We start from the raw sequence: 11,756 nt of genomic DNA, 5'->3' as shown, positions 1-11,756 counted from the left end.
CTAAAAATGTTGTACAATGATAAACCCTTCCCCAGAAATGACACGTAAAGTAACATTGCAGATGAAAAGCTCTCCAAGAGAAGGTATCCTGTCCTGCAAAAAGACCACTAATATTCAGCGTTGTAAAACTTAATAGGATATAAGTTGTGATCAGCAGAACAACCCCAATCAGAAAGAAAGTAAATAGAACGAGAATTCACTGAGCAAAGTAATAATAGAAATCAGATTTGAGTTTTTGTGTAAAGCACACAAATTTGTCTTTCTGGAAAATGATTTGCCAAAAAGCATGAGACCAGTAAACAGCAGTGACAATGTATTTGACAAAAAGCAGTGATTATAAGTTAAGTACAACATGGTTTTTGATCAAATGCCCGAAATTATTTAACCAATATGGGAATGCGAGCTTAAGTCTAAATCTCCTGAATACGTACAATTAGAAATACCCATGGAGAACAAAAAAAAAAAGTTGTGTATTTTGGTTTATTTGGATATTGAATTGGGGCAATCCAATATTTATTTCAGTTTTTGAACTGAAAAAGAGTATTTATTTTTGGTTTTGTACTGAATAAGAGAAAACCAGTTAAAGCAATTATTAGTACCTGACTTGTCTGTGTCCGTGAAAGAGAGAGATATATCATATAATGACATAGGCGATTTATGTTGATGCAAGGAATGTGAGATATTTTGGCCCAATCTTGTCCCGTCTTATTCTCATACCTTTTCTCCAGGGCATAACAATCGGAGATGCTCAGTAAAGAAAGAGATGGCGGCAAACCCTCTTCTGGCAGGAATCCGAGACTCGGACAGCTATAAATATGAATCAGTTGAAGACAAGGGAGGTGTCGAAGACGAGGGAGGAATTCGAGACCGTCACACCCACTAATATGTAGTTGTTGAAGAGAAGTGACGTGTCCAAGTCCGTTTCTGTCCAAAGATTTCAGACTTGAGAGTCTATTGATGTGGAGAGTGTGAAGATTGGGAGGGAGCAGATGTTCCTTGAACAACTTCTCCAAGATATCATCACTTCCCCTGCCACCAATTGAAAAATCTTCAAGGGAGAAAAGTCCTTGCAAACCCCAGTACTCTCCCACTGATGAAGGCCTTAGTCTCTCACAACAATTATGAATGCTAAAATCTCGGAGGTTGGGAGGCAAGCCACATTCCGCAAATGACACAAGATTTGGAAGATCATGTATAACCAAACCTCGAAGGGCTGTGAGGGTGTGAATGCGTTCAGGCAATGACTTCAAATTGTTGCATCCATTGATCATAAAGTGAATCAAGTTGGGAGCAGGCAATCCTCCCAGGGGAAAACACACCAGATTTGGACAGTCTGAGATATACAAGTCTCTGAGATTCTTATCAACTCCTTCTTCAATCGAAAAGGATTCCAGATTCTCACACTTCAGAAAACTAAGATACCAGAGTTTGGGAAAAATACCCAAAGGGAAAGTCCTCAGTGAATCACAGCTCTCTAGTATGCCCAGTCTCTCGAGCGATGTCAGTTTGGCCAACATCTCATGAGGTAGGAATTCTAATCTCCTACAACCGTATATATGAAGTGATGTCAACGTAGTGGGCAGGCCATCTTTTGGGAACGACGACAGGGTTGGACAATCATAAAGAGCCAAATATTGAAGACGATTGATGTTGGGCAAGCATTGTATGTCAACAAAATTTCGAATGTCAAGTTCGGACAGGAACTTTGTCTCTAGTACTGATAACAGACTTGTTTGGCTTCCATCTTCTATTTTCAATTCTTCTAGAGATTTGTAGGAGTACATGTTAAGGCTACTAATGGTAGTAGTAGTGGCCCTTTGATCATGTAAAACCCCACATCCAGACACGCTAAGCTTCTCCAAGTAAGGCATATGACAAGGCAAGGTTCCTCTTAACTTCGGACACTTTTTTAGAATCAGCTCCATAAGACAAGGAAAGTCTGGACGATATTGACCTCCACTTCCACTTGGAATCCATTCCTCCCATTCTGGCATCTCCTCAAACTCCAGCTTCTCCAGTGATTGAAATGGCTGAATAAGAGAACCCCCATTTCTTCCATAGAACTCAACACCAATCCTCTTAATAAATTTCATCCTTTTTATACAGAGCTCTTTAAGAGCGGGCAACTCCCCAACTGGTGGCATCGACCAACAATAACTGCAATCACTGAGATGCATGACTTGTATGTTAGAGAAGGACGAGTCTCCTAACCAATCTGGGAAGTTGGTTCCACCATAGAATTTGATGGTTAGTTGCTCCAAATTCACGCAAGGCTGGAGCTTGTCAAGTACATCTTTCTCCTTCTGAGAATCATCTACGTCCTCTGCACCCCATGCCAACTCTAACTCCTTGAGATCTTTCTTATGCTTCAAATTGGCTTGCAAGGCATCCCTCACATCAACTACATTTTGTAGCTTCAGAATTGAAAGTTTTCCTCCAAGATGCTTCAACTCCCTCAATTCTCCGATGCCTGACCCATAAGATTTGCCCACAACAAAAGCTGTCAATGTTCTCAAACTTTTTAGTCTACCCATTTCCACTGGCATCTCTGCAATTTTTGTTTCATTGACATCAAGATGATGTAAATTACTCAATTCCCTCATGTCTACAGGCAATTTAGTGAGAGACTTGCAACCTGCCAACATTAATTTCTGTAAGTTTATCAATTTTCTCATGTCTGCGGGCAATTCAACGAGAAATGAACAATCTGACAATAGTAATGTCTGTAAATTGTAGAGATTGCAAAGTACACCAGGTAACCTTCGAATTGCAGTATGGGAGAGATCCAAATAGTGCAAGTGAATGAGATTTTCAATAGTATCAGGTAACTCAGTGACATTTTGATATTGTGACAATGATAACACTCGTAAGCATCTGAGTGATGGCACCAAATCTTGTAGAACTTTTTTACTTACATAATACCTATTATAAAATCGATAAGGGTTTAAAGAGGTAGGTAGGAAGGTCCGCAAACACTTAGCCCCATTTAATGGCTCAAATTTAAGAGCGATATCAAATTCTCCCCTAACATATGACAAATAGCGAACTCTTTCTACTTCATGTGATTCCCTCCCTTCCAACCTATAAGAAACTCCCTTAGACATGAACACAGCCAAGTCATTGATGAGATCATGCATGGTGAAACTTGATTTCCATGACTTTTGAAACAGTGATCGGGATAATAGTTCATCAAAATATTCCTTAGCCACCTCTTCCATTCTTTCGCCATTCTCAGCTTGAGGAATTAAACCTTCTCCCATCCAGAGGAAAACTACATCTTCTATCTTGAAACTATAGTCCTTTGGAAAAATTGAGCAATAAACAAAGCATCTCTTTAACTTAGCTGGAAGATAATGGTAACTCAATCCTAGAGCTGGAAGAATATCACTTTTCTCATAAGGTAACTCCCAAATGTTGTTGTTTAATACTCTATTCCATGCCTCAGAATCTATCTTGCAACGTAACACACCACCAAGTGTTTGTGCAGCTAAAGGCAACCCATTGCACTTGCGTGCAATTTGCTTGCCGATTTCTTCCAAGCTTGGATGTGCACTAGAGCTTTCATTTCCAAATGCATGTTTTGCAAGTAACAACCAGCAGTCTTCATGCGACAATGGTTCCAAGTATTGAATAGGAACATTTTGCATGACAGATGCTACATTTTTGTTACGTGTTGTTACGATGAGTTTACTTCCCCTTGCCCCTAAAGTAAAAGGAGTTTGGAGGCACTTCCAATCAGTATATTTCTCATTCCATATGTCATCCAACACAAATAAAAATTTTCTTCCCTTCAGTTGTTCTCTTAGTTGAACTTGAAGCAAATTCAGATCTGTCGTTGTACAAGGCTTTAAGGTGACTGACTCAAGAAGAGTTTTAGTTACCCTAATAGCATCATAGTCTTCTGAAACACAAGCCCAAGCTTTAAGTGTAAAATGTTCTTCCACCTTATGGTCATTGTAAAGCATTCGAGCAAGGGTTGTCTTGCCAACTCCACCCATTCCAACAATGGTAATCACAGCCACATCATCCTTACTTGCGTCATCAGATAACAACAATTTTGATAAATTTTCTTTGACTTCATCTCTACCATAAACACAAGGTTCATGAACCAAGGAAGTTGTTGGAGTTTTTTGTGGAACCTTCCTCCCAACATATTCTCTCAGACCAAGAGCACTTTTCAGCTGTACAAAGTCTTCTAATCTTTGTAATAACTCTTGTATCTTAACATTCATTCTCTGATAAAAATGGTTATGAGAAGTAGATAGGAAGTTCCACACCTTATTGGTTAAATTGTCGATTTGACCTTCACCTTCGAGCTTGCATCGCAAAGCTTCATAGTTGATCTCATCCAGTAAGTCCTCCGCATCAAAGACAGCATGCTTGAGCTCGCCAAGCCACTTTCTCACAGCCGGGTTCTCTATTTGCTTCTCCTCTGCATCATTGAGCACTGCGTTCAAGGTCAACAGTGTCACCTTCAGTTTCATGAGGAGAGGTTGATCCAGTTTCTTCTGCCGAAATAAGTCGATGAACTCGCGTGAAGTAATTCTGTCACACAACACCTGGATGGAAGCAGAGATAAAAGCCTCTCCGATCAAAGCTCCAACCATCTCTCTGGTCTGCAAACGATTCGGGTGATGCAAAGCAACACAGGTCTGGAAGTGTGAAAGCTTTTTGATATTTTTTATGTTTGTTTATTTCAATTTGTGTTATTATAGTTTCATATTCTACTAATGAATACGACCAATAAGCTTTGTGGGTGAGACCACACGGCCAATAAAGCACTATAGTCTGAAACGATATAGGATTAGGTAGGACTTTCTATCTTTTTTATTTTTAGAAGTTTTGGAAGAGATTGACCCCTCTCACTATCTACGCCAAAGCAGACCCATTATTTATATGTTTATATCAAGTTGTGTTATTATATTTTCACCTGACCAGTAGCTAACGTCTTACTAAAGAAGACAACAGGGGACCACTTGCACTCAAGCTGGAAGAGTCCTTTGTTTGGCTTCTGGAAGAGCCTATCTGATAATGATTCCAAGGTTTTAATAGGAGCAATTTGCATGAAAGATGCTATATTTTTGTTCCGTGTTGTTACAAGGACTTTACTTCCCTTGCTTCTTAAGTAAAGCAAAAAAAAAAAAAAGAAAGAAAAAACAACTTTACCCAAAAAAGAGAGAGAGAGAACAAAGAAGGTGACTAATACTGAAGGGGCTTTTAGAATCAAGCCCAAACAATTCAAATATTATCAAAGTTTACCAGATATTTTTGTATCATCCATTTAGGTCTATTGATATTCGTTACTTTTTTTTTATGTCTATCTTGCCCTTGAGATAAATAATAGAAATTGTTCACTAGTAAGACCAGTGGTCAACGTAAACATTGTGCAAGGTAAGGTAGCAAAGGAAGTGTATGAGTTGAGTGGAGATGTGTAAGAACACTACTAGACCCTAATTTGGCATTGACAAGAAACCTTGCAAATGAAAAGCTCTCTAAGAAAAGTCATGTTGTCTTGCAAAAAGACTACTAAGTTAGCATTTGAGACTTAAAAGGACATAAGTTGTGATCGGTATAACAATCCTTACCCTAAGAAATAAAGCAAAATAATAACAGAAATTAGATTAAGTTTTTTTTGGACGTGCATCCTATTTTCTTTCTTATTTTAAATATATATTGTTCTATGTATTTGTCATTTTAAAATAAAGTAGTTGTGTTTTGATTTTTTTTTTTTTTAAAGTGAGGGCAAATTTGAGTTAATAGAAAATTAACAATAAAAGTCTTTTGCTTTATATATATCCCATGAGTTATTTACACTATCACCCCTCTCAGATTTTCAAATTTTTGACAAAATTGCGATTTTGGAAATTACACAAACACCTCATGAGGTTTTAAATTATTTTCACAAAACTCATTTTCGTTGATTTTCATCCAAATATTGATGATTTTATATATATAAAAAAATTCTCCAAATGACAAAGTTAGCCTTTGAGATTAAATTGCACATACATTTACTGAGATTGCTTTTGTCATTTGCACACGTTTTTTTAAATGAAACCATCAAGTTTTGGATGAACAATCAACGAAAAGGAATTTTATAAAAACAATTTGAAACTCGGAGAGTGTTCGTGTAATTTCCGAAATCTTAGGGGGTTTTGTGAAAAGTCAAACACTTAAGGGAGTGTTAGTGTAAATAACTCTATATCCCAGTCTATATTGACTTTCTTTTACTGTGAAATTCTCTTTATAGAATTTGGTTGTATGTTTTTTGCTTAACAATATAACTAATGTTATCTTCTTCTTCTTCTTTTTTCCCTGTTTTCAAATTTTGTCAATTTATTATATAATCCTCACTTAATAAATTCTTCTTTCTTAATATTTTTATCAACTAGTCATTTGTGATATTATGAAAGGCATTTTCCCAATAATAGGGTGTTAGTTGGATTGAATAAGGCATTGAGAGTGTCCTCTTGATGTGCTTTCAAGTGGTCATAAGTTCAAGTCCTCATAATACTCACGTGTGTGGAAAAAAAATAATTTATCCCGTCACAAAACAATTACTCTCCAATGAGTATGGATACGAATTTTATAGCATTAGCATGAAAAGATTAAAAACAATATTTAATTTGCCAAGAAATTTGAAGCTTCCTTACAGCAGTTAATAATTTTCATTAATCATACAATCTTTTTCTTATTTCTGTGTTTTCACCTGTACGTTTACCTTATTTATGTAAAATTATAACAAAATATAATTAAAAACGGGTTTTTCGTTTGCGCAAATTTTTATAGAAAGGGGAAACAAAACGAAAAAACCTTTCCAAATTCTCAATCCTATCTTCTACCTAGACGACGAAGTCCTAGTTAATTACGGAATTGCCCCTTCCCCATTTCATTCAGGAGGCTCCACTTTCCAACTTCTTTGCGGAGTTGTATAGAATCCGCCTTCAATTATCAAGGCTCTTTAACAATACAAAACCTTTTGCAATTTCTCCACCGACTCAATCTTTGCATCCCTTCTCAATTTGATACTCAAAATATCAAATTCAATCTGTTTTATTTTCTCCGTTCAAAAACCCTAAGATCCTCCTCTCTCAGGTCTTCAACCACCGAATTAGGGTTTCCGTTCTCCAATCCCAGAGGCACACAGAGAGCGAACGATAGCCATGGATGATAGCTGCGCTGTGTGTGCCGATACTCTCGAATGGGTCGCGTACGGGGCTTGTGGACATCGCGAGGTGTGCTCCACCTGCGTCGTTCGTCTCCGCTTCATCTGCCAGGATCGCCGATGCTGCATCTGCAAGACCGAGTCCGACGTCGTTTTCGTCACCAAGGTAAGGGCTTTTCCTTTATCTCAAGTTTTGATTCTTGTTTCGATTTACGATTTTGTGTTGAAATTTCAAATAATAATTGAAATTTACGATTTTAGCACACGTAGCAGCTCGTAAGTAATTGAATTTTTGTGTTTTGGAGAATCTGAATGTTCTTTCTTCTGGCTTTGAGGATGTTCTTTTAAATGTTACCCCTTTCCGCCGTTCCATTGATGTTTTACACTGTCTTCTTCTCTGCTTCTGGTTTCTTTATGATAGATTGTTTATATGGTGTGCTTTTTCTATCTTTGCAGGCTCTAGGAGATTATACAAGGATGATTAGTGACTTCTCAGTCTTGCCATCTGAAGTAAGGGAGGGTCGTGTGGGATCATATTGGTACCATGAGGACACACAAGCGTTTTTTGATGACGTGGACCACTACAAGATGATCAAGGCAATGTGCAAGCTTTCATGCAGCGAATGTGACAGGACGGAGGAGCAATCAAATGACGGCCCGAAGCGTCGGGGGAAGATTCGGAACGTTGAACAGCTGAAGGGCCATTTATTTCACAAACATAGGTTGTTCATGTGCTCATTATGTTTGGAAGGGAGGAAGGTAGAATCCATATACATGATTGCTATGATACTTGAGATTTATCGTATATTTACACTTTAAGCAGAGCTTTAGTTCTATTGTATCCTTTCGGTCTTCTTTATTAACCTTTTTCTTGTGTGTAATCCATTGGCTTCTTATGCACTACACAGGTGTTTATTTGTGAACAAAAATTGTATACTAGAGCACAATTGAATCAGCATATAAATTCGGGTGACTCTGAAGTGGATGGAACTGAGAGTGAAAGAGGTGGCTTCATGGGACATCCTGTGTGTGAGTTTTGCCGAACCCCATTCTATGGGGATAATGAACTGTACTCCCACATGTCTACCGAACACTATACTTGTCATATATGCCAAAGGTAAGTAAGCCGTCTTTTACTGAAAAGAATGCTATGTTTTGATTGTAATGTAGAATAAGTTTAAGCTCATATGAGATCCTATGCTGATCAATGCAGGCAGCATCCTGGACAGTATGAATATTATAAGAATTACGATGACCTGGAGGCAAGTTATTGGTGATTTTGTTATTTATTTATTATTTATTTTATTTGTGGTGCCTTGTATGAGTTTTGAATATTTTTTTTCATGTCATAGATGCACTTCCGCCATGGTCATTTCCTATGTGAAGATGAGTCCTGCCTTGCCAAAAAGTTTGTTGTCTTTCAATCTGAGGCAGAAATGAAGGTGAATTTTTAGAACGTGAGATATTTTCTGTGTTCCTGCATCTTGTAGCATTTAATTATTTTGACTTTGCTTTGTTTTTTATTTTTCAGAGGCATAATACGATTGAACATGGAGGGCGTTTGTCTCGTTCTAAGCGTAATGCTGCTTTGCAGGTAAGTATAAGTATTCTTTTTTTTTTTTCTTGTCTTGCATTTTCCATTTTACAGCTAGGCTGAGTACTTCTCTCATCTTTTTTATTTATATATTTGTTTTGTTTTGTGAATTTTCTTTTATCTCATATAATTATTATTTTTATTTTGTAACAGATACCAACCAGCTTCCGGTATCAACGAACAAGTGAGCAAGATCATCGACGTGGAAGAGGTGGAAGAGGTCGTACTTTTCGTCGTGATTCTTCTGAAAACCAACTTTCTATGGCTATTCAAGCAAGTTTGGAGACAGCTCATGCTGAAAATACATTCCATGATCCTTCATCCTCCAGTGGGCAAGTTGCTCCACATCTTGGAGATATAAGCGATATTGATCCAATTGTTGACCCATTTGAATCATTAACTACAACGGATATCGAAACATCTTCAAGGTATCGTCAAGCCTTGGGGCATAGTTCTAGTAATGCACCTTTGGAGGAATCTTCCTTTCCTCCCCTCTCAGTGGCACCTAGCAGCAGTCAATCAAACCCCAGATCTGACTCGGATGGTTTGCCTAATAACACCATGGCAGCACATCTTCGGCGCAAGAGCAACCGCAAGGTGGCTGTTAATAGCTCTGGTCAGGCTTGGCCAGCAGCAAGGCGTGGGCCTGTAGTACAACCTACTAGTTCAGCTCAGGCTTGGCCTACAACAAATGTTTCACCTATAATATCTGGTGGTTCTGGTCAGAACAATGGGCCCAGACCATCTAGTTATGCAATTTCTGCTCAGGCTCAAGTCGAGACTAGACAGACAACAGTTTTGCGCGGTTCTGGTCAGAACAATGGATCCAGACCATCAAGTTATGCAAGTTCCGCTCAGGCTCAAGTTGAGACGAGACAGACAACAGTTTTGCGCGGTTCTGGTCAGAACAATGGATCCAGACCATCAAGTTATGCAAGTTCCGCTCAGGCTCAAGTTGAGACGAGACAGACAACAGTACATGGGTTATCATCATCTGGTTCTTTGTGGGATTCAAGCAAAACCAAGTCTGGTAGGATCAGCCACTCTACATCAGCTCCGAATTTGGTTGAAAATGGATCTGTACAACCTTCGGTTTCAGATTTTCCTCCAGTTTCTGCAGCACAAGTGCGTAAGTTTCCCACAACTAGCCAGGCTGTATTGAAAGTGGGGGATGTTCAAACTGCTAATAAGTCTTTGGTGGAAAAGATTCGTGCCGCTCTTGAATTTGACGAAGACAAATACACTACCTTTAAAGACATATCTGGACAGTATCGTCAAGGTTTAGTCGCCACAGAAATATATTTAGATTTTGTGCGGCAGTTTGGCTTGTTGCATCTTGTCCTTGACTTGGCTAGACTCTGCCCTGATGGTCAGAAGCAGAAAGAGCTGATCGATGCCTACAATGCTAGTATTCGAAACAATATTGCACAAGGCGATGGATGGTCTCAGGGCAGTGTCCGCTTGAAAGAGGGTAATAGTTCTAAGAAAGGTAAAGGGAAGATTTCAGAGGCTGAAAACAGCATTTCTAAGAACACACTAGCAGATAGCTTTCTTAGCTCTGTACGGGAACTTCAATCAAACTACAGGCCTTCTGAAGAAGCAGTGGAGGTGTTGCCAAAGGATGGGTACCGTGCTGCCAAAGAAAAATCAAAGCTGTTAGTTAATGAGCACCAAGAGGAATTAAACTCCCGCAGTCAACCTCTAGTGCAACTAAGGGGCGTAAAGGATTCCCAGACAACTGGTAGTGGATCTAATCCAAATTTAGGGGATGGCGGTGGAGGGAGTAAGCAGCGTAAGAAATCCTCAAAATTTCATAGGGTCCGATTGGGTGATGGCTCTGCTGCAGTGCTTTTAGATCTCAGAAATTCTGATCCGCAGCCAGATGCTGGTAATGAGCGATTAGATGGGAGCAGTAACTCAGCTGGAGGATTGCCTGTTCAAGGTGTCTGGCGAAAGGGAACTCAGAAACTCTTTAGTTAGAGGAAAGAGCTAAGTTATCAGATTTTTTGTTAAAGTGTCCTGCGTTTACAAATGGAACCAGTAGTGCATGGAAAAGAGTTCAGAGGTGGTCCTTGTGTTTAACCGACTGGGTTTGCTTGTCGTGGCAATTTTGAGGTTTTTCTTGTTCTTTTGAAGGATCTTGCCTGATTGGGCTTATATGCGTTCACATGATCACATCTTCATATTTGTCATCATTATGCAAGTGTTCATATATACTCTTCGGAATGAGAATGCAGAGGTTTGAGACTTGATACAGTTTTGGTTAACGTTTGTGTCCTTGAAATTGGCGTGATTTGTGTTATTTATATGCAAAGGTCCCAAAACTATAATTAACCGAAAGTGCAATGGGTTGATTTTATGGAAGTGCTTTTGTAATATGGGAAGGCAAAATAAATAAATTTAAGAATTTTTTTTATGTGAATTTTTTTTATGGAAAGCCTCTCCAACCACTTGTTTCTGTACTTTGCAAATACCTTAAGTGTGGTTGAAACTGTGAAACTTTTAAGATTTGTTGCCTAATAAAGCGATTTGCAGAATGTCCTACGGCTACCAAATTACGTGATCCGAATTCGATGTGGTAGACACAGGATGAAAGTGTTGTGTTATTTCCTCATCTAAGAGGGTCACTAACTGAAGATTGCAATATCTAGAATATTAGAAATAATAATGATAGCAAGATAAAAGGGCATGAGAAACTAATCAAAGCCCTTAAGCAAGAATTTTTAGCCTAAAATTATAATTATGGAAGAGCGAAACAACAACTTTTTTTTTTTTTTTTTTTCGCAGGCAAAATATGACGAGTTAAAGCATGAGTAGGAGGCAATAGTAAGAAATTTTAGAATTATTAATTTAAGATGTCAAGATCTAAACATGAAATTATAGGAAAAAGAAAAAGAGGCTAACGAGCCCAATAAAAAAAAATTATACTCAAGAAAAAAGAGGGGCGACAATTACAAAAACTTTTGTCTTATGAAATGAATACACCCTCGGTATGGGCTG

General features: G+C 38.4%; 2 protein-coding genes and 1 pseudogene across 2 annotated transcripts; 1 reads left to right on the top strand and 2 right to left on the bottom strand.

Moving 5' to 3' along the window:
* LOC110744632 (putative disease resistance protein At3g14460) lies at positions 1–1,517 on the bottom strand. The gene is made up of 3 exons (XM_088248497.1): positions 909–1,517; positions 718–807; positions 1–93 (listed from the first exon to the last, which is right to left on the bottom strand). Exons 1-3 carry the CDS (start codon positions 1,515–1,517, stop codon positions 1–3), a joined length of 792 nt encoding a protein of 263 aa, XP_088104623.1.
* Positions 1,437–4,607, bottom strand: LOC110772391 (putative disease resistance RPP13-like protein 1 pseudogene; annotated as a pseudogene).
* A 2,323-nt stretch (positions 4,608–6,930) lies between these two features.
* LOC110772385 (RING/U-box superfamily protein) lies at positions 6,931–11,023 on the top strand. The gene is made up of 7 exons (XM_088249030.1): positions 6,931–7,328; positions 7,619–7,921; positions 8,071–8,279; positions 8,376–8,424; positions 8,515–8,604; positions 8,694–8,756; positions 8,910–11,023. The coding sequence occupies exons 1-7, from the start codon at positions 7,161–7,163 to the stop codon at positions 10,734–10,736; spliced, it is 2,709 nt and encodes a 902-aa protein (XP_088105156.1). The 5' UTR covers positions 6,931–7,160; the 3' UTR covers positions 10,737–11,023.
* The last annotated feature ends 733 nt before the right edge of the window (positions 11,024–11,756 follow it).

Source organism: Prunus avium, chromosome 2 (assembly GCF_965620075.1).
Source record: "Prunus avium chromosome 2, drPruAviu1.hap1.1, whole genome shotgun sequence".
NCBI classification, from domain to species: domain Eukaryota; kingdom Viridiplantae; phylum Streptophyta; class Magnoliopsida; order Rosales; family Rosaceae; genus Prunus; species Prunus avium.
Note: the sequence above shows the minus strand (reverse complement) of the source record. Positions and strands in the feature narration are given on the sequence as shown.

Excerpts from the sequence above, each read along its gene's own strand:
- LOC110772385 (XM_088249030.1), top strand. The coding sequence starts at position 7,161 with ATGGATGATAGCTGCGCTGTGTGTGCCGATACTCTCGAATGGGTCGCG. Across the intron at positions 7,922-8,070 it reads TATGTTTGGAAGGGAGGAAG|GTGTTTATTTGTGAACAAAA; the intron begins GTAGAATCCATA and ends TGCACTACACAG. Across the intron at positions 8,280-8,375 it reads ACTTGTCATATATGCCAAAG|GCAGCATCCTGGACAGTATG; the intron begins GTAAGTAAGCCG and ends TGATCAATGCAG.
- LOC110744632 (XM_088248497.1), bottom strand. The coding sequence starts at position 1,517 with ATGTTGGCCAAACTGACATCGCTCGAGAGACTGGGCATACTAGAGAGC. Across the intron at positions 808-908 it reads ACAGAAACGGACTTGGACAC|CTGTCCGAGTCTCGGATTCC; the intron begins GTCACTTCTCTT and ends TCATATTTATAG. Across the intron at positions 94-717 it reads TGTTATGCCCTGGAGAAAAG|GACAGGATACCTTCTCTTGG; the intron begins GTATGAGAATAA and ends GTCTTTTTGCAG.